This window comes from Hipposideros armiger, unplaced genomic scaffold (genome assembly GCF_001890085.2).
Source record: "Hipposideros armiger isolate ML-2016 unplaced genomic scaffold, ASM189008v1 scaffold_1395, whole genome shotgun sequence".
Classification (NCBI taxonomy): Eukaryota; Metazoa; Chordata; class Mammalia; order Chiroptera; family Hipposideridae; genus Hipposideros; species Hipposideros armiger.
In genome coordinates, this window is record NW_017732745.1 from 112,218 (window position 1) to 137,551 (window position 25,334).

General features: G+C 48.3%; 2 protein-coding genes across 8 annotated transcripts in view; one reads left to right on the top strand and one right to left on the bottom strand.

Annotated features, from left to right (window-relative positions):
* HMCES (5-hydroxymethylcytosine binding, ES cell specific) overlaps nt 1-11,291 on the top strand; it is a 32,652-nt gene extending 21,361 nt beyond the window's left edge. For all 7 annotated transcript variants that reach the window (XM_019633748.1, XM_019633750.1, XM_019633754.1 and 4 more), the window contains 3 exons: nt 4,022-4,203; nt 8,975-9,167; nt 10,600-11,291. In XM_019633748.1, coding sequence (XP_019489293.1) covers nt 4,022-4,203; nt 8,975-9,167; nt 10,600-10,848 — 624 coding nt within the window. In that variant the 3' untranslated portion in view covers nt 10,849-11,291. The remainder of the gene's footprint in view (nt 1-4,021; nt 4,204-8,974; nt 9,168-10,599) is intronic.
* An 8,417-nt stretch (nt 11,292-19,708) lies between these two features.
* H1-10 (H1.10 linker histone) lies at nt 19,709-22,886 on the bottom strand. Its single transcript, XM_019633742.1, has one exon. It carries the CDS (start codon nt 20,713-20,715, stop codon nt 20,077-20,079), a length of 639 nt encoding a protein of 212 aa, XP_019489287.1. The 5' UTR covers nt 20,716-22,886; the 3' UTR covers nt 19,709-20,076.
* Nucleotides 22,887-25,334: the final 2,448 nt, after the last annotated feature.

Below are 25,334 nucleotides of genomic sequence, written 5' to 3' on the forward strand. Positions count from 1 at the left end.
ACTGGGCCCAAAACAGTTCACAACTCGAGCAACCTGCAGGTCTTCAGCTCACCTCACTTTGGAACAGTCTGATCACTGAGAACCTGGCCAAAGGGTAAAAGCCAGTTCCTGGGAAATAACCAACTCTCAGGGAGTTAAGTTATAGGCTGAGCTGGTTGGCACTCTTCTCACCCTCTCAGTGAGATGGCACAGTCTAATACCTCCCCAAATTGACCAATTTCAGTAGAAATAACCTCTACCTTCAAAGGGACTTTAGACAAAAGCCAGTCTTTGTTTCGAAGGACAGCTTGTTTTCCGAAGAATTCAAGCCGATGTGCCACAATGAGTACTCAGACAACATAGACAAAGAGGCCTTTAACGCATTCACACTTACACACACACACACAATGTTTTTAAACAATTCCCGAATAAAGCCTGGAGAGCATCAGACATAAAGAGTCGGCTCAGATCCAGGAGAGAACTCACCCAATGCCTCTAAGCCGAGAGCAAAAGCATCGAGTCCAAAACAGCTCAGTGATGCCCCAAAGCTGGTTTGCTCACCATTCGGAAGCCACCAGAGTTCGTTCTTCTCTGTATCCCGGACGAGCCCCTACCCCCACCCCCACAAATGTTGATTAGACAAAATAACCTTTTAGATAGTCTGCCAAAAAGAGGGTTTATTCAGGAAAAGAAAAAAATAAAACCACCTTGGGCCGGCCAAGTGGCTCAGTTGGTTAAGAGCTCACTCAAGAGTTTGAGCTCTGAGCAACAGCGGTTCGAGTCCAGCCTGAGCTGAGCAGCTGCTGAGCAACAGGTAGCAGGATGGCTCAGCTAAAAAAAATTAAAATTAAAATTAAAAAAATAATAAAACCACCTTCAGCCGGCCACTCACATGCCAAGAGAGAGCTCTCCCAAGATGGCCCCTATACATATGCCCCCCTACTGCAGGAAGTTAGAACCAGAACGTTTAACAGGAAGTCAGAACTAGAGAGTAACAGGAAGCCCGGCTCCATCCATTGACGTTCCAGCTCCCAGGTCAGTTTTCTTAAAGTGCCAGTTCATTTTTACCATAATGGATTCTATTTTTGTTTGTCAAAAATCTAGTTTTTCGTTTTTTTTCAATAATCATGATTTTCCTTATTGAAATATAATTCACATATCATAAAATTTAACCTTTTAGGGCCGGCCGAATGGCTCAGTTGGTTAAGAGCGCAAGCTCTGAGCGAAAGGGTCAACGGTTCGATTCCCACATGGGCCAGTGAGCTGCGCCCCAAATGAGCTGCTGCTGAGCTGCCAACAGGTGGCAAGATGGCTCAGCTTTTGAGAACACGTGCTCCTAACAACAAGGTTGCCGGTTCAACTCCTGCATGGAATGGTGGGCTATGCCCACTCGCGGCTAAGATTGAACATGGTACCTTGAGCTGAGTGGCCGTGAGCTGCTGACAGGCAGCCAGATGGCGACTGGACTTGGAGCTGAGCTTGCTGCTCCCTCCACAACTAAGATTGAAGGACAACAACTTGGCTGTTCTCCTCCCGCAATTCCCCAACACTGTTACCCTTCTCCAATTCCCCAATAAAATCTTTACCAAAAAATTGCCCTTTTAAAGTATATAGGGGTTTAGTTTATTCAAAATGTTGAGCAACCATCATCACTAACTTCAGTTATCACCCCCCCCCCAGAAAAAAACCCATACCGATTATTAGTCACTCCCTGCCCCCAGCACCTGGCAGCCACTATCTGCATTTTTAATGGGTATTTTCACTATCTATAAAATTTTGGGTTGGCAGTTTTTTGGTTTTTCTTTCAGCACTTTAAGAAAAAAGGTACTTAATTGTCTCTGGCTCTCATACTTTCTTTTGAGAAGCCTACTGTAATTCGCACGCGACGTGTGTGTGTGTGTGTGTGTGTGTGCTGTTTGTATTATGTATTCCTACTTCCACCACTCCTCATTCCCCAGTGTTTTTAAGATTTTCTCTTTGGTTTTCAGAAGTTTGATTATAATGTGTATAGGGTGTGTGCGTGCGTGTGTGTGTGTGTGTGTGTGTGTTTGGCATGTTCTGTGAGCTACTTGGAGTCTTTCATAATTTTTGGAAAATTCTTAGTCATTATTTAAATATTTCTTTTGGCATATTTTCTTTTCTATTTCTGTGATTCTAATTACACGTATGTTGGACAAATTGACGTTGTCCGTAGTTCCTGGATGTTCACTTTTGTATGCTTCATTAATTTTTCTCTGTGTTTCAGTTTGGGTAATTTTTATTAACCTGTTTTTAAGTTCACTGATTCTAATTTCACAAAAATTCCTTATTTGTTCATGCATGTTGCCTGCCTTTTCTACAAGAGCCTTTAACATATCAATTATACTTATTTTAAATTCCCTGGAATTTTCAGCATTTGGAAAATGTGATCTTTTGAGTCTGGTTCTGTTTATTTCTGTATCTCTTGGAAGTTGGTTGTTTTTTGCGTGTTTGTTTTGGCTTTTTTATGTCTTGTAATTTTTTATTCATTGCCATAGTATGTAGGATAGAGACTGAGATAAATAATACTTATGCCTGGAAATGGATACAGTTATCCTTCTGTTAGGCCATTAACGTGTGAGATTAAGTCGGTCTTGTCAGGAACTGAACTGGGTTTGGGTTTTTGTTGTTATTATCTTTGCTCACCACTGGTTTTAAATTTCTCTGGTGTGACCTTGTGATTATGGTATGTGTTGGTTTTCTAGATAGTTTTTCTCAATAGTTCTACTCCCTTCAGCTGTAGTGTTTCCCTTTGAACCTGTGCCTTAGAGAGGCTCTCTCCATGCTCTTGCCCCTACTCCAGAATTAGACTGCTACTGCTTGTCACTTGCTGCCAGTAATCTGAAGGGGGTTAGAGAGCATTCTCTGTTGTCTTTGCTCTGTCTCAATGTTAAGCAGAGTTGTGCATCTGGCTCTAAGGCTCAGCCTTTCTCAGTGATCTTGCTCCTTCCCCAGGGTAGTAGAGGGTTTTTTTTTTCTTTTACTCTTTCCCAGCCTCAGTGAGTCTTTGCCTGTATCTTAAGGGTGATAGGGTTTATTACCCTTCCCCTGACCCCTTAAGGCTTTTATGCCTTAGAGGAGAAGTGATCAAATGAGGATTCATGCCTTTCCAGAAAAAGAAGAGCTCCGCTCCTCTAGGCATGCACCAGCAAGGAAAGCTTTCTCCACTGTCCTGCCCTGCCCCCCAGTCTTGCATGTGAGCACCCAGGGAGATCTGTGGAAAACAGTCCGCAAGCTAATGCAAACACTGCTGTTGTATTGTATCTCCCAGGGATTCCATATTCTTAGGCTAGACCACACTCTGCATTTAGCAATTTGATAATAATTTTATCTGAATTCTTATCTACTGTTTGAAGGCCCTGCCTTCCTCCTGTTTCCACTGGTAAGCCAGTGCTTGTGTCTTATCTCCCCTTGGAGGCCCCTGTCTTTCTATAAAGTCCAGGCTAATTGGTTGCCCTGTGACCTCAGTTTTCTAATGAGTTTAAGAAAAGCTATGATTTTGTAGATCATCTAGCTTTTTTCCTTCTTGTTAAGGTGGAGGTGACACCCTTTTAGCTTCTGTATTCTAGGCCTTGAACTGAATCTTAAATGGTAAGTAGGATTTGGCATGATAAGAAAGGGTGGGAAGGACATTTTGGGCAGGGAAAGTTGCTTCAGCAAGACACCGTGGCAACAACATTGCATGAGAGCTTCATTTACAAACAGCTGGGCTTGGTTCAGATTAACACTGTAAGTGAAAGCTGGAATGATTGGCCAGATCATAGAAGGCCTGAATGCCTAGTGAAGGTGTTAAATTGTGTTCTGAAAACATTTAAGAAGCCATAAATCTATCGCTTTGATGGGTACTTGCCACCAAGTCTCCTCTTTCCGTGACAGTGGATCAAGAGGAGTTAATAAGGCTTCGGCTACATTACCTCTCAAATGACTGCAGTGTTCTTAAGTCTGTAGTGATTGTTAAGGTGCCCATCCCGCATGTAGAAGAAGGCTGCTGAGTATCTAATCTGCTAATGTATTTTGCTTCCAGTCAGCCAGCATTGGTGCTGTCAGCAGTCCTGAGGACTGGGAGAAAGTTTGGGACAACTGGAGGCTGCTAACAATGGCCGGGATCTTTGATTGCTGGGAGCCACCAGAGGGAGGAGACAGCCTGTATTCCTTCACCATCATCACAGTGGATTCCTGCAAAGGCTTGAATGACATCCACCATAGGCAAGTCACACTTCTTATCCCTGGGTCCAAGAGGATTCGGGGAAAGGTTTGTCCTCTTTACTTGTAGATAGGTAACTTTTGGAATTTAAAGTTTCTGTATGCACACATTTAGAGAGTAGAAAACTAAGACAGTTGCTTTGCAAAATAGGGTTATAGTCAGTTTGACTATAAATATGACATGCGTTCCTAAAAATCACCACATTATGCAAAATTGTACAATGAAAACCACAGAATTTATGGTAAAAGTGGGGTTAAGAGGACAACACTTAAAAACTTTGTCAGTGACACATTAAAAAATAATAGGAATCTATTAAAAACTACCAGTTTTATACATTAAGTGGTTAAGAAATACATAGATACTATAATAAATATGGCATTTTATCTTAAAAAGACCCATTTGCTTGTGGAAGTGAGTGTCAGAGGAGTTGCAGCTTGTGAGTTATTGTGAAGTGGTGGAAGGAAGATTATGCAAAAGTTATGATCTTTTGTGGTCTTAAATCGTAGGCTTTTCTCCCTTTGAAGTATAGTACTTTGAGGCATGCTTTTATAATATACTTATTTAACCAAAATTGAAGATTTTGATCCAATGCATAGTTTTCTCCTTCAATTAACATTTGTTTCACTGATGGAAGCTCTTTAGCAGCATTTTCATCTGTGCTCATGTCTTCTCCCAATTGCTGAAAGCTTTGGAAATTGCATCAGTGTTTGAAACCACCAAACCAGCCATTAGTAGCACTAAAATGAGCCACTTCTGTGGTTTTTGGGTCTTTATGTATAGATAGTGCTTCCTTCTTGTGAGAAAGCTTTCACTTTTTTCACTGTTTGGCATTCAGTCCATATGCTAAAGAATCTTTCCATTGCTTCTATTCCTTTAGGCCTGATTGATATTGACTTCACAACACTTCTTGAAGTTGTCCCATCAATGAATGTTCCTTTTGTTTTCACAATGTTGTTATTTATGTGGATTTTTTTATGTTTGTTGCTCAGCAGATATCACATGTTCTCTTTTTACTTTCAAGATGCTTTGTTATTTCAAGCTTCTCCTCAATACTTAAAAGTTTCCATTTGCATGCACTGCTTAGCATGCACTGAGCTAAGAAGCTTAGACGTGTTATTGCCATTTTATAGTTTTCTGATTGTTTTTGTAGTTCTTCTCTGTTCCTTTCTCTTTTGTATGTTGATGACTTTCTGTCATGTTGTGTTCAGATTCCTTTCCCTTTTTTTCTTGTATATTTCTTGTAGGTTTTTGGTTTGTGATTACCATGTGCTTCATTTATCAAGCTGTGTTTATAGCCGTTTACTTTAAGCTGAATGTCACTTAAGTTTGAAAACATTCTATAATCACTATTTTTATCCAACCCCCTCTATATTTACATCTTTTTCATTTCTTTTGTGTGTATCCCTTAATTTACTGTTGTAATTACACATGATCTTTCTACTTTTTTTGCCTTTTAATCTTTGTACTAGCTTTAGTGTTGGTTGACATACTACTTTTATTATGTATTTGCCTTTGTCAGTGAGAATTATTTTCTTTATGATATTTTCTTACTCATATTTTTCTTCTTTTTTTTCAAAAAGCCCTTTTAACATTTCTTATGATACTGGTTTGGTAGTGATGAACCCCTTCAGCTTTTTCTTGTTGGAGAAGCTCTTTATCTTTCCTTCAATTCTAAATGATAGCCCTCTTACATAGAGTGATCTTGGTTGTAGGTCCTTTATTTTCATCACTTTGAATATTTCGTGCAGATTCCTTCTGTCCTGCAAAGTTTCTGTTGAGAAATCAGCTGACAGTCTTATGGGAGCTCCCTAGTATGTAATCTTTCTTTGTCCTTAAACTTTGGCACATTAATTACGATGTATCTTGGTCTGGGCCTCTTCACGTTTTTCTTGTTTGGAACTCTCTTCACTTACTGGACTATTTTCTTTGCCAGGTTAGGGAAGTCTTCTTCAAATTATTTCTTCAAATAGGTTTTCAATTCCTTGCTCGCTCTCTCTTCTCCTTATGGTAACCCCTATGATGCTAATGTTGTTATGCTTGATGTTGTCCCAGAGGCCCCCTTAAACCATCCTCACTTTTTTGGGTTCTTTTTTCTTTTTGCTGTTCTGATTGGATGTTTTCCACTACCTTGTCTTCCAAATTGCTAATTTGATCCTCTGCTTCATCTAATCTGCTGTTGATTCCATCTAATGTGTTCTTCATTTCAATTATTGTATTCTTCATTCCTGACTGGTTTCTATGTCTTTTTTATGCCTGCTATCTCTTTGTTGAAGTTCTGAGTTCATCTACTTTTCTTCTAAGTTCATTGAGCATCCTTATAGCCAGCGTTTTGAATTCTGTATCTAGTGGATTGCTTACCTCCATTTTGTTAGGTTTTTTTTCCTTTTTTTTTTTTTTTAGCTTTGTCCTGTTCTTTCATTTGGGACATGTGTCTTTATGTCCTCAGTTTGGGTGCCTCCCTGTGTTTATTTCTGTGTATTAGGTAGAGAGCTGCTACGCCCCTGTCTTGGTAGAGTGGCCTTATATATAGTGGCCTTATATATAGTAGGTGTGCTGTGGGGCACAGTGGCCACCTGAGCTGATTATTCCAGGGGTGTCCCTTGTGTGGGTTGGATGTGCTCTCCTGTTATAGTGAGCTTCATAATTCCTTGTTCATAGAAGGACCTGTCTTTATTTGCGAAAAACTGAACAAGGTGCTGATTTACAGCCTCATTGAATTGAACATTATACCACGCAAGGAGTTTTGAAGAGAGCAAAACAAGTGGAAGTCTGACGGTGCAAGGTCAGGCGAATATGGTGGGGGTGGCAACACATCCCATCCAAGCTCCAATAATTTTTTATGGGTGATCAAACTTGTGTGTGGGTCTCATGTTGTCACAATGGAGCACAACTCTTTTTACAATTAACAAGCTCTGGACGTTTCTGGATGATGGATTTGTTCAAACTATCCAAATACCAACAGTACACATTTGAATTGATTGTTTGGTTCCTTGGTAGGAGCTCGAAAAACACGACACCTTTATAATCTCACCACACTGAGAGCATAACCTTCCTCTGATGAATGTCTGCTTTCGATGTCGTTTGAGGCGAATCTTTGTTGGGACCAAGATCATTTGCGCACCGCATTGTTGTAAACAATCCACTTCTCATCACCAGTTAGTTATCAGTCGCTTCAAAAAAGGATCATTTTCCTCACGTTTTAATGAGCATATGGCAGATGTTTATACGTGCCATCAAGTGAACTTCTTTGAATTCATGCGGAACCCAAATATCGAGCTTGTTTATGTATCCCAGCTTCTTCAGGTGGTCGTGAACGCTTGAATGATGGATGTTCAATGTTCCTGCAATCTCTCGTGTTGTGTAACGTGCCTTTATTTTGTTGTCATCAACCTCGGTGGGCTTTCCTGACCGAGGAGTGTAATTGAGATCAAAATCACCAACACAGGGCCGGCCGAGTGGCGCGATGGTTAAGAACTGGCTTGGGACACCAGAGGGCCCCGGTTCGGATCCCACATATGAGGGCCAGTGACACTGCCCTCCACAGCTAAGATGCTGAACAACAGCTCAACCTGGAGCTGATCTGCCATGAGTCGCTGGCGACGGCATAGGCTGCAGCCCCTGTGGCAGTAGGTTGCCATGGGCTACCGTATGTAGCCAGCAGCCAGCGTGAGTGGCCAGCAGCCGCAGTGAGCGGCCATCCAGAAGCCCGTGACTGATGTGCCTCGCCCGGGAAGAGCGCAATGATGGTGCCAACTTGGGCCAGTGAAGCAGCGTCCTCCACAACTAGATTGAAGAACAAGATGACAGCAACTTGTCTGTTCCCCTTCCCCCAATTCCCCAGCACTGTTCCCATTCCCCCAATTCCCCAATAAAAATCTTTAAAAAAAAATCACCACGGAATTTCGTGAACCATCGTTGGATCATTGGCACTGACATTCTTGTAGAGCGTTGTCACCGTAAACTTGATGCAACTTTTCACAAGCTTGATGCGCGTTCTTCCCTTTATGGAAGTAAAACAGTAAAATATGGCAAAAATGCACAGTTTGGTCTTCCATCTTCAACTTATAAAATCTCCAAACTCAACCAAATTGCTCAATTTCTTTTAGAATGAAGCTAGAACTGTCAGCTGTCAAATGACATAGCAATAACATAGATGCGAATGACTCTAGTACTTCCAAAAATGAACTAGTGCTATGTGTTGCAAACATGCGTCATGACTTTTCCAACAGCCCAATAGTTGCGGGGCGGAGGGCGGGCATAGTCCACCATCCCATGTGGGAGTCAAACTGGCAACCTTGTTGCACACTGAGCCATCCAGCCGCCCGTCAGCAGCTCATGGCTGCTCAGCTCAAGGTGCCGTGTTCAATCTTAGTTGCAGGGGATGCACAGCCCACCAACCCATTTGGGTCAAACCAGCAACCTTGCTGTTAAGAGCACGCGCACTCACCAGCTCAGTGGCAGCTCAGCTCAGATGCAGCTCACTGTCCCATGTGGGAATCGAACCAGCGACCCTATTGCTCAGACCTCGTGCTGTTAACCAACTGAGCCACTCGGCCAGGCCTATCCTAAAACTTCATAAGCTGGCTCTCCTAGTTTTGAATTTCATGCCTTGTCAAGGAGCATATGGCAGCAGTCAGAATGTGAGGCACAGAGAGAGGGCGAGCTTCTCCTTGTAATAATTTGTGGTATCTGTCAGCTGACTCAAGTGTCTCTCTCTTCTCTCCCTATCCTCACTATGCCTCTCCCAACCAATTTCTTGACCTCGCTGGCCAGGATGCCTGCCATATTAGATGGAGAGGAAGCAGTCTCTAAATGGCTTGACTTTGGCGAAGTCTCAACTCAGGAAGCTCTGAAGTTAATCCACCCAACAGAGAACATCACCTTCCATCCAGTCTCTACTGTAGTGAACAACTCCCGAAACAACACTCTTGAGTGTCTGGTTCCTGTCAACTTATTGGTCAAAAAGGTAGGGCCTATGATTCTGACAGTCCTTTTTGAGCTTTCTGTCTTCTGTCAGTATAGCATTTTCTTTTAGGACCAGAGCTTTACTCTCAGAGCTTTAATTTAAACCACCCAAAACTCATATTCCTTATTCATGGCAAGGCTGAGCAGAGCAGTGAATCAAAGGAGAATGCTTTCAAAGTAAGTGCTGTACCCTATCTAGACCTACTGAGTCGATCAATATTCAGTACTAAGCTTGGGCTCCTGTAGCATTAAGAAGCTTTTTTGGTGAGTCTGGTAGTAAGCCAAGTTTGAGGATCCCTAATCTAGAGGGCGCTTGTGAGAAAGACAAAGGAGCCCTTGACTGTAACTGTATCTCTCTCTGTAACCAACTGGAATTTTTATTCTCATCTCTGTACTTCTGCTTTCCAAAATACAAGTTGGAGGAGTTTCAATCCTTGTTCTCTCCTTCAGGACAATTTGAGAACATTCCTGCTATAAACTTTAACTTCTTAGAATTGGTAAGCATCCAGACGATGTATTCTGAAAGAAAGGTGAAAAAGCAAAAGGCCTGCAATGGGGAGGGGAGCTCCAGAGCAAAAAGCTGTCCCTGCTGACATTTGGGGTAAAGGTTTTTAAGTGGCATAGAGGGACATGGAATAGGACACGGCTCTGAGTGTTCTTAGAACAGGCATGTTAGAATGCCCGATAAGTGTTAAGGATGATGATTGCGAGAACAGCTACCCTCCATTTTGCTTTAAGTTTTTAAAGTTTTCCACACCCACAGTCAGTGTCATCTTTTTTCTTTTGTCTCAGTTTTCTGTAAACTCCTACAACCCTGAGACTTTTTTTTATTAGTTATCACTAAAAATGATTCATTTTGCACTAGACACTGCCCCATTTCCGCCATGGTCTTTACTGTAGAAAAAATTCACATTCTGGAGAAGTGGCATAATATGAATTCAGAACCTTCAGTTCAGCAATGGGGTATGGGTAAGGAAGTCAGAAGAGCGACACTGGGAAAGGAGAGGCTGTGCAGAGGGGCTGCACGTCAGGGAAACAGCCTGTTCAGCCTTAGGCTGAATCCCCTCATCATGCGGGCTGTTTGAACCCACATCTCACCAGCTTCATTTCTCAATACTCTGCCTGGTCACAATGAATTGCATTCTTTTCGCTGAGAATGCCTCATTCTCTGCATGTTTGAATGCCCGTCATTTCTCTTCTCTGACTGGCTCCACACACCTCCTCTGTAAAGCCTCCTCTGACCGCCTTGCACCCCTTAGGGCACACTCAGTTGTTGTTCTCCTTCCACCTCTCACTAGTGGGCCCTATCTGGCCCTTAGTAACATTTTCAAGATGTATCAGTACTTAATGCCTCTTCCCATTTCTTCCTTGGAGTTGGCCTTTTCCCAAGAGCTTGAGCTGGGTAGTTTGAGCTTTTTTTGTCTTTTTCCTAGGAGCTCAAGGCAAGTGGCAGCAGCCAGAAGATGTTGCAGTGGCTAGCCACAAAATCACCCAAAAAGGAAGGCCCCAAAATACCCCAAAAGGAAGAGTCAGGTGTGCCCCTTTGGTCCAGCCAGTTCCTGCAGAAGCCATTCCCCACCAAGAGAGGCCGCACTGGACTCCTGGAGCAATGGCTGAAGCAGGAGAAGGAGGAGGAGCCAGTGGCCGAGGAGCCAGTGGCCAAGCGGCCTCACAGCCAGTAATGCAGGACTTTCAAAGATCAAGGTCATGGGTTTGCTGCACTAAATACTGCTGCTGCTAACAGATTCTTGTATTGTGTGTGTATGGATTGCTTTGGGAGGAGGTAGCACAATATTAGTTGACTATTGTGGGTTCATGGGGGAATGGCTTCCCTGGCTGTGACCAAGAACCCACAGTGGGGCTGTGGGCAGCCTAGGAAGAAGCGGGGCCACCTCCATCAACTCACAAGGGGTACATTATACCTGTGGCCCTCTCCTGGTAACACTGGTAGAACCTTCCCTCAAAGTCTGACCCTACTGCCAGTTCTCAGCCCCAACCTGACCTGGTACTGCTAGCAAAGGCCTTTTTCTGCTCAGCCTTTGGGCTCTTTCAGTCTTTTGCAGCTAAGTTCTTAAAACATTGTTTTTGGGTTTTTTTCTGAATAAATTATATTTGAAAAACTGTCTACATTTCAGAAAATGCTGCTACAGGTAGGGATTGTTCTGGATCTTACCGTTTTCGGCTTCCTGTAGACAAAACTGCTTTTTTGGAAACTGATAAGGCTTAGTGGGAGGTTCTTTGTTGAGTCTCTTTTCTTTCAATCTTGGCAGTTGTCTGAATCCTTTAGCTTAAAATCAACCTGACTGAGTGCTTGCCAAACACGAGGGGCTGAGGAAAGAACAGGGTACAGAGGCCAAGACCTGCCCTTACACAGGGAGAATAGGGTCTGGGGTGAGGAGAAGTCCCAGTCACAGCCCTCCAGGCCTATCCAGAGCCCCAGCATCTGGGTAGAGGACACAGAGGGTGACTTGGGCTTGGGGTGGGAGTGGGAGCTGACCATCTGTCTGCCCCAGCCTGGTCAGAGCCCGTGATTTGCTCTGTAGGCCCCTCCTTGGCATTGAATCGCTTAATAATTAGATATTTATTGGGGGTGGTTATCTCTTGTCCCTCTCCCCACCCAGATCATTGGTTTCATGAAAGCAGGAACCGCTTTTTCACCATTTTTTTCTCCCAATGTTAACAGTAAGTGTGCAAATATTTGTTTGATGAATGTGAGCACTTACTGCATGCCCTGCCCTGTGCTAGGCAAGGAGCCACAGGCATTAACCAGGTGCCACAGCTGGCAATTAAACAATTGTGACAGGAGGGGGCCTGCTCAGGGATCCTGGAGGAAGGAGCAAATGAATCTCCAGAAACGCCAGGGCTGGTCCGCTTTTGCCTCTTTGGGGCTTCTGAGAGACAAGGCCCTGTAAAATGCTAGGTGGCTGGACAGAAGCAGGCCCTGAGGTGACCACAGAACAGGGCAGTGCCCGCCCCAGCTGCCACAGAACCATGGGTGGGACACTGGTCCAGGATCTATGCAAATCGGGGTCTTAATTTCCACCAATCAGAGAGCAGCTCTGGCGCCTCACAGCAGGTCCTGGGTGGGGTGGGGAGCCAGCCAAGAGGGGGCGTGATCTTTGACCCTGATCCCTGGAGTGACCCACCCACCCTTCCTTTCTCTAAATTCCTTGTAGGTTCACCCTTCCAGCCTGAGGAGGCAGGGTTGGCTGCTGGTGGTGGTTAGTTCTCAGGCACCGTGCACTAAAGACCAGGGGCGCTCTGACCACCACCTCCAGTTTTGTTTGGGCTGATTTGCATGGTGTTTTGGTTATTTTACTGAGAGATTTTAAAAATACATGTAACTTACCAGAAGATTGACTGTTATGACTTTTGTCATATTTACTTCAGGCTTAATAAGCAACAACAACAAAAATTCCCTTTATTTTTTATGACTTTCTCCCCATTGTCAGGGTTGTAAATCAGTTTGGTAGGGTCTTTTCATTTTAACATGAAAGAATAGAATGTTCTCAGGAACATGTCCTTTTCATTTAGGTTTTTATACTTTCACATAAATGTGACGTTAAAAGCACATTCTTGTATCTGATAACATATCTTGTGATTTCAGGTTTACATAAATGATATTACCTTGGGTATTTTATTCTGCAATTTTTTTTTTCTATCTGGATCATTAGCTTTACTAGGTATTGCCAAATTACTTTCCAAATTGTCACCTATTTCCTGAGCATAAAAATCCCCTATTTTACCATCTTTTGCTGGTACTTAATCTTGCTTACTAGAGCAGTGGAGCATCTAATCCTGTCCTTTGTTTGTAAAGAACAAATCTCAGGGACAAAAAGGGCAGCCTTCACAAGACTGTCTGGGTGTAGCCAAGTCAGGCCAAGACCCCAGCTTTTCTCTGGGGCAGGTAGGACAGTCCTAGGATATGGTTGTCTGGTTCCTGGGCTGGGTTCCCAGATGGCAGCCGTTCCTAATCCCCCAACCAGTGCAGTGACCAGGCTTGATTCCAGTCCTAATTTAGGGGATTCTTTCCTGCTCTATATAGCCTTAGAGGAGGCAGAAGGTCCCCAGCACCCCAAGTCCTAATAGACAGGTGTCCGCCCTCCATTCCTCTGCAGTCCACCTGGATCCATCTCCTGGTGCTATGCGTGTGTGCCTAAAGCCTGCCCCTGCTTTGTACAGAGGCAGAACAGACCCAGGCAAGGGAAAGGCTTGTCCAAGGGCACACAGTTTGACATAGGTAAGGTGAGGACAAATCCAAGAGGCTCCTGGTCTGGGGGGGGTATCTAAGCTTGGAGTTTGGACAAGATCCTGCTTGCTGCCTGAAAAGCTCGGAGGGCAGGTTGGTGGTGGGAACCAGAGAGAGTAATGGGTGGCCTCCTAGATCCCCATCTGGGCCTGTACACCCTCTCTCCCCTTAACCAGAGCAAGGAGCAAGTAATTGGAAGGGTGGACCTTCATTCCTTAGGAAAAGGAGCTTTGGCTCAGGTTGCATGGGAAAGTTCCCAGTACATGAAAAACTGACCAAGTCCTTTGTTCTGTCTGAGATTTGGTTTGCCCATCTTTAAGCCATGAGAGTGGGTGCTCACAATTCAACTCCCAGGAACCCAGAGCAACAGATGCTGGTTGGTGGAGACTAGGAACTTGCCTTTGGGCTGGTGTCCCTCATGTGGAGATAGATGAGGACCTCCCCCCAACCAACCTTGCGTCCCAGGACTTAAGGGAAGGGAGGCATGCTGCAGGCTCTGTGAGCAAAACTCCCGGTGGGCCACAGAAGTTAGAGGATTAGTTGGAAGAGCTGGAGGCATCAATGAAAGGGGTTGGACAATCAAGCTGAACAACACAAATTTTAAAGGGCAGCCAGGCTGGTGCAGGGCCCCATTGCCACACTCTTTAGCTCCTAGTGGAGGCAGCCACAAGAAAAATAGGAGCTGGGAGGGAGGCACAGAAGGTGGGCGAGAAAAGGTGGACCTCTGGAAGCACATGTCTGTAGGATGCATTGCACAAGACTGGAATCCTAATCCCTGTATGAAAAGGTTGTTACCCCTGGTGCAGACCCTCAGGACCGGAATTCCGGGTCTCTGGATTTCACCGCTTACGGCTTCCTTTGTCTCAGTCTTCTTCAGAACACTACCATCCAAGGCTTCTTATCTTGTGAAGCAGCCAGAAGGGCCTTCATAGAAGATCAAGTTGAGTGATAAAGGGGAGACTGCAGGCCACATTGAGCTCACACATGATTTTGTTTGGCCCATACAGTATTTATTTAATTGATTAATTTTTTTAAAGATTTTATTGGGGAATTGGGGGAGGGAACAGCATTGGGGAATCAGGGAAGGGGAACAGACAAGTTTCTGTCCTTTTGTTCTTCAGTCTAGTTGTGGAGGACGTCACTTCACTGGCCCATGTTGGTATTCTGATCATTGCACTCTTCTCGACTGAGGCAGATGGGTAGCTGGCAATTGGATGGCGGCTGCCGGCCTCTCTCGCTGGCTGCCGGCCACTCATGGTAGCTTACAGCAGCCCACTGCAGCCCCATTGCAGCCTACGCCATCACCGGTGATTCATGGCAGCCCAGCTCCAGGTCAAGCTGTTCACCATCTTAGCTGTAGAGGGCGCAGCGTCACTGGCCCACGTGGGATCCAAACTGGCAGCCCTGCTGCTCAGAGCTCACGCTCCCAAGCCAACTCTTAACCAACAAGCCACTCAGCCGGCCCCAGTATTTATTTTTAATTGGGGTGAAATACACATAACATAAACTTTACTATAATAACCATTTTTAAGTGTACAGTTCAATAATGTTAAGTATATTCACATTGTTGTGCAACCAATCTCCAGAACTTTTTCATCTTGCAAAACTGAAACTCTGTACCCATTAAACACCAACTCCTTATTTCCTCCTTTCCCCAGCCCCTGACAACCACCATTCTACATCCTATCTTTATGAATTTGCCTTTTCTAGATACTTCATGTAAGTGGAATCATACAGTATTTGTCTTTTTGTGCCTGGTTTATTTCCCTTAGCATAATGTCCTCAGGATTCATTCCATGTTGTAGCATGTGTCAGAATTCCCTTTTAAGGCCGAATAATATTCCATTGTATATATATATAGACCACATTTTGTTTATCCATCTATTGATGATGGACCCTTGGGGTGCTTCCACCTCTTGGCTATTGTGAATAATTCTATTTCAGTTATTTTGGGTGCATACCCAGAAGTGGAATTTCTGGGTCATATAGTAATTCTATGTTTAATTTTTTTGAAGAACCCCCATACTGTTTTCCACAGTAGCTGCACCATCTTACATTCCCACAATAATGGACAAGGGTTCCAATTGCTCCACATCTTCACTGACACTTCTTTTTTTTATATAGTAGCCATCCTAATGGGTGTGAAATAGAATATTTTTTATGCCCAGATCTTAAAAATGGGAGGTTTCACAAAAAAATTAAAGTTTGTAGTTTCCACATAAAAAATTCTTGAGGGCCGGCTGAGTGGCGCGTTGGTTAAGAGCAGGCTTGGGATGCCAGAGGGCCCCAGTTCAGATCCCACATATGAGGGCCAGTGACACTGCCCTCTACAGCTAAGATGCTGAACAACAGCTCAACCTGGAGCTGAGCTGCTGTGAGTCGCCAGCGATGGTGTAGGCTGCAGCCCCTGCTGCAGTGTGTTGCCATGAGCTACCGTATGAGCGGCCAGCAGCCGCTGTGGGCGGCCGTCCAGAAGCCGGCGACTGAGCTGCCTCGCCCGGGAAGAGCACAATGATGGTGCCAACTTGGGCCAGTGAAGCAACGTCCTCCACAACTAGACTGAAGAACAAAAGGTCAGCAACTTGTCTGTTCCCCTTCCCCCAATTCCCCAATAAAAATCTTAAAAAAAAAAATTCTTGAGAAGTGCCTCACCTCAGATGACCAAGCCTCATGTGAGACCATTGCCAGTCTGAGGCACCTTCCCCCACACCTCCTGAATGGCCCAGGACACTCCTTCTGCCTCTAGAGGGGGTACTTAGAAACATTTCATGAGGTGCTTTCTGAAAAAATGGGAAGCTCTGGCCACACTGAGCCACAGTGCTGCCTGGCAGCAATCAGCAGGACTGGGTAGTCACTACCCCAATTCAGGTGGGGTCTGTGTCCTCCAGTTGACCAGACTACCCTGTCTGGCCTGGTGCCTGTGCACCTCTGTGTTTGAGACCCTGGTCTAGTCTCCCCTCATCCTGTTCACACTCAGACACATTTTATAATGGGGAACTATGATGGCTTAGTATTGGGTCAACTTGTCTGGGCTGAACTACATTTCCCCAAACTCACTTACTTGTATGTTTTCTGTGAGGGTGAGTCACAAGGCAGATACTTGCCAGATTTAGAAGGAAGCAACCATTTAAGTTGCTGATCTGCTGATGTACCTCCTTGGTGTAGAGCAGCAACTAGGCCTGCAATTACTCTATTTTCCATGGATTCTCCTTCAGTTTTTCTGAAGGATACCCTTATCACCAGAGGCAACAAGAATGGACACGTGTTAGTCATCCTGGGGTTCCAGTTTGTGCTACTGAGTTTCATTCAGCCTGCTTGTGTGATCTTCACCTTCTGTCTGGGCACCTCAAGCTCCAGCATCAGTCACAGAGATTCAAACTTACAGAAACTGCTTAATCAGTCCCACAAGTGTGCAGGCCAGTTCCCTGTAGCAAATCAGATAGACAGTTGTGTGCCTATATCCCTTCTGGTTCTGCTTCACCATTGAACTCATACGGGAAATTAAAAGACCCACTGACAATTCCTGCCTCATGATCTGTCAGTCAACTTGCTGCTTTCACCATTTCCCAAACTCAGGAACTTTTTCCATACCTGGGGGCCTATGTTAGTGCTGCTCCAGCCTGGAATGGCTTTACCCGGAAGCTGCTAGTTTATCTGTCCTGCATGTGGCTGAGCTCCTCCAGAACCGGGAGCATTTCTAATACGCCCCCATCCCTGCCTCTGTTCAGCCAGTATGTGCTGAATGAACAGCTGTGGACTAGGCCCTTGGTATAAGAGACTGCAATCTGTTCTCCCAATACCTCTGCAAGTGTCACTGCCCCCATTTTGCAAGTGCAAGTGGCCCCAATAGTAGTTGCTGCCTCATGACTAATAGAGCTGCCTCTGGCCACATTGCCTAAAGTCTGATGCCTGGGACACAGATTTCAGTACCCTTGTGTTGAGTGCTCAGACCTCTCCAACAGGTCTTGTGCTTCAGTGCTAAGCCCTGCCGTGGCAGAGGGACAGGTTTAGGTAGGTTGGTCCATGTGAATTGACTGGGTGAGTTGCTAAGGCTGGCTATGTCTTTGGGTCACGCAACTATTCCCCGGGATTGAAGAGGTCAGAATCCCAGAGCCATGTGGCCTAAGAGTAGCGTGGGTTGTATCCCCAGGGGGAAATTAAACTGCTCTTTATTATGAGAAAAGTAAGAGGCCTGCCCCAAGGGCTGGTTTACTGGGTGCTCCAGTGCTCCTGGAGGAGGCAGGCCTTAGGGTGGCGGAGACAGCAAGCCAGGGGCCCAAGTTATCAAGGAACTGAGGGTGACATGAGAGGGGTGCAGCAGCATCAAAGACGAGGCTACTGGGAGAGCCAGGAGGTGTGAGCAGCAAAGGGGAAAGGGACTTTGGTGGGAAATACAGAAAGGCAATGTGGAATAAAGATGATCTGGAAAGGCACTTGGAGAGCCCTGGAGCTCTGGATGTCCTCAAAGGACAAATGGTCATCAGGGTGGAGGGTTTTGGTTAGGGAGGGCTCCAAGAAGGGGATGAAGCTCCGGGTGAATTACTGGGCAGGAAGGAGCAGTATGTAAGTGCCAGGGTCCCCCGCAGTAGCCGTCCCCAACCCTCTCTGAATGTCAGAGCCACCTGGGAGCTGAACAGAAAGCTAAGTCTCAGGCCTCCTTAGAGTGAGCCCAGGTGGCACCTGGGATGGGTTTCTGGTTTAAGGAAGGAGGGTGGATTCTGAGGGATCACATTTAACTGGTCAGGAGCACCATGCCACAGAATCCTGGGTAGGCCGAGTGAGGCCTTTCGTGGTCTCTAGCTACTGGTAGCCTACTGGCTGGCCCTGCAGGCAGTATGGGGCAGGACCTGGGCTAACACAATGGCCTTGCAGCTTGGCACCGGGAACATTGCCCCCCAAGCAAAACTGCCAAGTAGATGAAGCTGTTACTGATCACCAAGTGACCAGGACATGGGCCAGCAGAGTGGGTGGAGCTGTCAGCCCTGGCCCACTACTGTCCTAGCCTCCAACTGAGGACTACTGTTTCCTGGATGCCCTGTTCCCCAAAACCAAAACAGCCACAGCCAAGTCTAGCCTTACATGTCCTCCTCTGCCCTAATGACAGGCTTCCTGCCACCATGAGTTACAAGTCTCCACACTCAGGTCAGAACCCCATCTTGCTCTCTGAACTTCTGTCTAGAGAATAATGTTATGTTCTAAGCAGTGTGTCTGTGACGGGAAGGTCAGGCAAGGTAGGCACTTGTGCTGGTTTTGCCCACTGCAGTGTCCTCTGGGCCCAACGCAGAAGGGAACAGTTGTAAGATTTACACTAGCACCTGGCCCTGCAGTTCCCTGAGGCTGGAAGCAGTGGGAGGAGCCCGTGCAAGACATTAAGAACATTAAGAGGGAGTGGTCACTTGCCCTGTAGGGGGTCTGCAAGGTGGTAGGTAGTTGCAGTCTGCCCTGTGACCCCTTTGTGTGTCAGGAAAGGGTAGTAGCTGCCATGCTTGGGTCAGGGGTACCAGCAGGCCAGGGGCTCTTCCCTAGTGGTACTCCTTCCCCTCCCAACCTATTGCCCTTCCCCCCCCACCACCTGTAGTCTACACAGGGGTCCAAAGATCTTAATGCCTTTCTCACCTAACCTCAGCCCACACCTGCTCAGCATGGTATATGTACTACCCACTGTTTAACAACATTCCCTAGGTTTTAGGGTTGTCTAAAACCTGTTTTGCAGGTTTCTTTTCATAGTAATGTTATCAGACTGGCCTCAGTCTACTGCCCAACAGAACAAACTTCCAGGACTGAGAGTCCTTCTTTCCAATTTGCCCAGTAACCCTCCAGTCCATCAGCACTCCAGATTAGCCAACAGAGAGGATCAGTGCCTTACTCAAGCCACACCTCAGATTGTGGTCAGTGCTCACTGACCAAGTGTTCAGTGCCCAAGGCCTCATTCCCACTACCCCTGCCATATCAACATGGTCACACAGAATTCTGAATAGTCTGTGCAAAGGCCTAGCCTGGTATGCCCTTGTAAAAGCTGAGAGGCCCTAACCAGTTAACACTGAAAAAGCACCGCTCCCCCATAACCCCATGGTGGCTGGGATCCTTGTGGGAGACCAGACTAGGGTTATCTCCAGCATCTCTCCAATTGTGCTCCCAGATCAGTCCCGAGGACCCTTCGAGTCAACCGGCTGCCCCCTCCCCTGCAGAAGACTCCAGGGCTACCTCCCTAACAGACCTGGAGTCCATCATCCCATCCAAGATGTGCTCCGATCACGCCCATACCTATTTCACTCGGAAGAAAACGAGGCCGGTTCAAAGGTTTAAAGAATTTATTGTGCACCCCAAAAGACTGACCGGATGAAGGGAAGCGCCGCGTAGGCCCGCGCGATTGTCGCACACCCTAAGGTGGAGAGAATGGGGAGCCGGAAAGGGCGCCTAGGGGCCGGTAACCATAGCGACAGCCGTTGCCGGGGGCGAAGAGCCAATGGAGGCGTCGCCAGGACCGTTTCAAAATCTAAAAGCAAACAAAAAAAACCTACCACGGCGGGCGGGGGATGGGAGGGACACAGCGATCCCAGGCCCTTCGCTGCGCTCAAGCGGCCCGGACCCGGGTAACCGTACAAAACTACACTTGGGGTACAAAAACCGAACACCAAGCCGGCCCTGCAGGCCCGCGCGCTCACTTGCGACCCTTCGGCACTTTAGGGACGCTGGGCTTGGCCGCCTTCTTCACCTTCTTGCCCCCAGCTGCTGCCGCCGCCTTAGCCTTGCCGCCTTTGTCCTTCTTCGAGGCGGCGCCCTTCTTGTGCGAGTGCTTCTCAGGCTTCTGGCCCTTGGCAGGATTCTGGTCTGAGCGTCGGGCGCCGGATGCGCCTGGGGCCGCCTTCTTGGCCTTGTGCACCGCTGCCGCAGGGACGGTGGCGGCCACCGGAACTCCGCGCCTCTCACCGCCGCCATCCAGCTTCTTGCGGTTGAGCTTAAAGGAGCCGTTGGCGCCGGTCCCCTTAACCTGCAGAAGCGTGTCGTTTTGCACCAAGGCCTTGATGGAGTACTTGAGGTAGGTGCGTCCGTTCTGCTGGTCAAACCACGCCACCTTCTTGGCTTCCGTGTAGATCTTGGCCAGCGACGAGCCGTTGCGCTCGCCCAACCTGCGGATGGTCTCTACCACCAGCTGGCTGTATTTGCCCGGCTGATTCTTCTTTTTGTTTTTCTTCTTCTTAGACGAGGACAGCGCCGCCGAACCACCAGCTTTGGCAGCCTTTTTGGCCGCCCCCTCGACTGTCGTCAGCGGCAGGGCCTCCTCGAGCTCCACAGACATAGTGGCGAGCGGGTTGGTGGAGGGCGGAGCGCGGAAGCCTGGGGGCCGCGCGGGGAAGAGGAAGGCGAGAGGCCGAGGGGGCGCCGGGGGGCTGGGGGCGCGCGGCGGCTCCAGGCGGGAGCGGCCGCGGCCGGGCCTAGGGCCGGGCGGCAGGGCTGGGGTGGGGACCGCGCCGGCCGAGGCGGGCGTCCCGGGCCGGGCCTGGATGGGAGCGGGGAACAGCGTTGGGGTAGTCGGTGCGAAGCCGAAAATCCGCCCGGGAAAGCTGCCGCTGCCTCCGCCGCTGCCAGAAATCGCTGGGCTTGCGCGAAGCGCTCTGGCGAGGAGGGCGCCTCGCTCTGCTTTTATAGCTCCGTGGCGGACCACGTTGAGAACAACAACAGCGTGGTCCGAGCCAGCTCTGACTTGTGCTTTTTGGAGCCCCTTCCCCGGCTGCTGGATTCCTGGACCGCCCCTCCCCTGCACGGCTGCAGTCCACCTTTGCGACCTGGGCAGGCCCCGAGCCCGAGGCGCCGCGAAGAAGCGGCCTGCGCCCGGGAAGAGTCCGGCATTAGGGAACGGAGGAGTGGAACCCTAGGCTTCTGGAGCGCGAATGGAGGGGGGCATCAGGTTTGGGGACGAATAGCGCGGGCTCCGGGGGAGGCCCCACGGCCCTGAGCTTTGCGGCCGGCCGCCAAGAGTGCGCCACGGGAACCTAAGCCCTGACCGCGTCCTGGGAGCCCCAGGCCTGCCCATAGGACCAGCTTTAATTTGTCCGAACTAACACAGGGCACGCCCTCACGTGGTCGGCTGGGGCACTGTGACGTGAGGTAGGACATCCAGGGGGCCTCCGCCCTCCTCTAGCCGCGCACCCGCGCGGTCTTGTTATGCCTCGCGGGGCCCGGGTGCAACACGGGAGGAAGCAGGGAAAGTCTGCAGTACTTTTCTAGGGACATTTCCTTGCCGTCCCCCACCTCCCGCTGCTGATGCTCCAAGTACCCCATTTTCTGGTGTTCAAGTAGCCGCCACCGGTCCCCCCCAAAGCCAAATGTGGCGGCTCCGGGATGAAGCTGGGTGGGCGTGTGGAAGGCTGAGACCACCGCAGGAGTTCCAAGAGAGGAGGGGGAAGTTGCTTTTAGTTCCCGGCCACACCCCTCCCCCTCTTGTTTGGGGAGGGAAATTGAAAGAGAGAGCTCTCCTGGCTCCCCCTATTTCCGGGTACCAGACGAAGTCCTCCGCGCGGAGGATGGTGGCTGTGAGCTCTGCTGGACCTAGTATTGGAGGTACAGAGGAAACGCGGGACAATCTCTCAGCCAAAGAAGCCTCCACTTTGAGGCAGCTGAGACCATGGGAAGACACTCCGGGACGAGAGCTGAGCCCTTTGGAGTAAGTGTAGGCCCGGGACCGTGGGGGCTAGTGACATGAGCGCAAACAAGAAACAGTTCCCTGAGGCCCGCGCGTGGAGGAGGGGTGGGTAGGACGGGAGGCTAGAGAATTAGGGATCCACGGAGGGGACAGCTGGAGGCTGTGAGGTCCGTAAAAGGTGAAGGTGCGCTTTGGGAACTTCTGCGCCAGCAGATCCCTCTGAGCAGGTGTGGTGGTCCCCTCCTCTCGTCGGAGCTCACCCCATTCATAGAGCTTGCACAACCCCCATTTGCCCTCGGAAAAGCTAGTGAATAAGCCCCAGAAGAGGAAAATCAGGCTTGGAAAGGTGGGTTTTATGGGGGGTGATTCAGGAGCATGGAGTTAGGAAAGGGCTTGTGTCCCCAGGGCAATGAATACACTCTATGGGAGAGGGAAGATAGATAGTATACCAGGTCCCTGCAAAGAAAGACACACCTTTCTCCCAGGAAGGAGAACCCCCTGATTGGACTGTCTGCAGGGCTTTCTGAAAGTGCCACTAACCTGAGCCCTGGAGGTGGTACTGGGAGTGGGAAGGGTCTTGCAGAGACTGCACTGCTTAAGTGAAGACCTCGAGTTCTGAAAATGCAAGTTGTGTGTGCACTGGCTTCATGGAGGATGAGAGAGAAGCTGCAGGATCACGATGCCGTGGCCCACCACCAAGGGTCTGCCCAGGAGCTGGAGAGGTGCATGAGGGCCTGTCGCCTTACAGCCAATTCTTAGACCACCCCCCCTGCATTAGCCTCTGACCCATTAGTCGAGAGAGTGTCTCGGAAAACTGAGGCCGGATGGAATGATATCTGTAAAGCTCTCTCGGGGGGCGTCTCAGCCTTACTGGGACCTGATGGAATGATATCAGCTGTCTCCCCTGGGAGGACATGTAATTATGTCTTGGGGCAATGTGGTGGAGTACGAAGGCATAGCATTTGCTGGAGTACACTGGGAAAAGGTCATTGGAAAAGGCCTTAAGGCGCACCAGAATACACGGTTAATGACTCACAGCACAGCAGTTTACTTCCTTGAAAAGAATCAATAAAAACCATGCATTGACCCGATTCGGTGGCTCAGTCTATCTCTGAAGGCTGAGTCCCTTGGTCTCGCTCTTAAATCTTACTTTTGTCTCTTGTACTTATTCAATCTGCGCCGCCCCTCTCGTGTCCCATTTGCCCTTGCCACGCTGGACGTGACAAGGGCCCTCTTGGGGTGGACCAGAGTACCTGGAGATGGGGCGGGAACAGGGAACAGAACCGCTGGCCTGAGGTGGAGGGGAGGTGGCCACGTGACTGCCTGAGAGGGGCGTGAGCTTGAGTCTCTGAGCAGAAGGTAGTGCCCCTGATGGAACCCCAGTGCAGGCATCAAGGGCACCCCCCAGACATTTTGTGCCACCATCACAAAGAGAGGAAGGAGGTCGCTGGAAATGTGAGCCTGGGGCTGGTAGCAGCAGCACGCTGGGTGAGGGAAAGGGAGAACATGGAAATGGTAGGAAAGGGAAGCTGCTGCACTGGAGGAGATGGGAAGAACAGTCGAAGGAAGAAACCAGGTGTGGCTGGTGTCATGAAAGCTAAGGAGGAACGAGTTTCAAGAAGGAAGGGCTGGTTTGTCACAGTGCGACCCACTCAGAAAGTGGATTTTTCATCAGAGGACAGGTTCAGCAGAGCTGAGGCGACGGGTGAGCTTCCAGCCTAGCTCACCACTTCCAAGGTTTCCTGGCTGGACTCTTCATTTGACCCAGTGTTGTGTTTTTAAAAAAACAAAAACATAGTTCCAGGATTTAAAAATCAGGGTATTTCAGATAAAAATGCAGTCCAGGTTTCAGACTGCCCTTAAAATAATTTGACCTGGGTCGGGAGGAGAAGGGGTGGGGCCTCCTCTAGATAAGTAGGACTCAGCACCTGGTTAGTGAGGGAGCACTGCCAGTGTGGGGCAGAGGGAATGTTCCTGAGCCCTGGGGGAGACCTGGCCATGACCGGAGAAAAGAAATAAGTGCAGGGAGGGGCACAGCAGGCAGGCAGTGTAGCCCAGGCCATGGGGCAGACGATACAGAAGACACGGCTCATAGTCCACGCCAGCCTGAATGAGTTCCTCGGCCTGCCACTGGAAGGGGTGCTTTTTCAAGAGTGGGGCTGCCTGTGGACCAGCGTTCAGGAAGGCTAATTCTAGGCTCTGGGAGCTGGCAGGAACCAAGTGGTTGCATCCCACTGGCCTCATTATACAGATGAAGAAACTGAGGCCCGGAGGAAGCGGTTAGTTCATGGCTAGGGCTGGGGTGTTGCCAGGCTTCAGGGATGCCTCTCAAACCCCCCACTCCCAGGTAGGTAACTCCCTTGCCACCTTTCTAAGGAAATCATGGGCAAAAAGCCTGAAGTGGCCAATAAAAAATTACAAAATATGAGAAAATGAACATCTGGAGAAGGCCAGGGCCTGGCCAGTCTGGAGGGAGCTCAGAGGATGGGTCGTCTCTCCCTAGGTGAGCTCATCCAGTCCTGGAGCTCCAAACACCATCCATATATTGATGACACTCTGTTTCTGTCCCCAGCCCTGACTTCTGTGTGTCTCTTGACCACCAAACTTCGGCACCCAGCTGCCTGCTGCTTTCTCCATGTCTCTTCTGTATCGTGGCTAAAACAACTGATTTTCTCTTGCAAACCTGCTTCCCCCAATTTTCACAAACTGTTCTAGCCAGAAAGCATGACACCCTCTGATTCTTTTTTCCTCTACCCGCTCACCCAACCCATTGTTAGGTCGAGTCCTACATTCATCCACTTCTCACCAAGCCACTGCTCTCACCCTTCCACCCTGGCCTCTATAGTCCACACAGAAGCAGAGGGAGCAGCTAACAGAAGTCTAATCCTGTGCATCCTGCCTCTGCTAAAGGCCTCCAATTCTCATCAGACTTAGGATAAATCTGTACTGAGCTACACTGGCCTTTTTCCTCACACATATCCAGGGGGCTCCCACCTCAGGGCCTTTGCACTTGCTGTGTGGCTCCTTTCATTCAGATCTCAATCCATAAATACCTCTTCAGAGCAGCCCCTCTGGGCAGCTGTGCTAAAATACCTCCTTAGAATTCCTATTATCACCTTTTATTTTCTTCATAGCATTTACCAGCTAACCCTATTTTGCCTATTGAGTATTGGGAGTTCTCTTAAGAGCAAAGCTGGATCTGCCTTGCTCCCTACTGGACACCAATCCTGGGCATACCCTGCCTGCCTGATGCTTCACCTGTACACTCTTGTCTA

Excerpts from the sequence above, each read along its gene's own strand:
- H1-10 (XM_019633742.1), bottom strand. The coding sequence starts at position 20,715 with ATGTCTGTGGAGCTCGAGGAGGCCCTGCCGCTGACGACAGTCGAGGGG.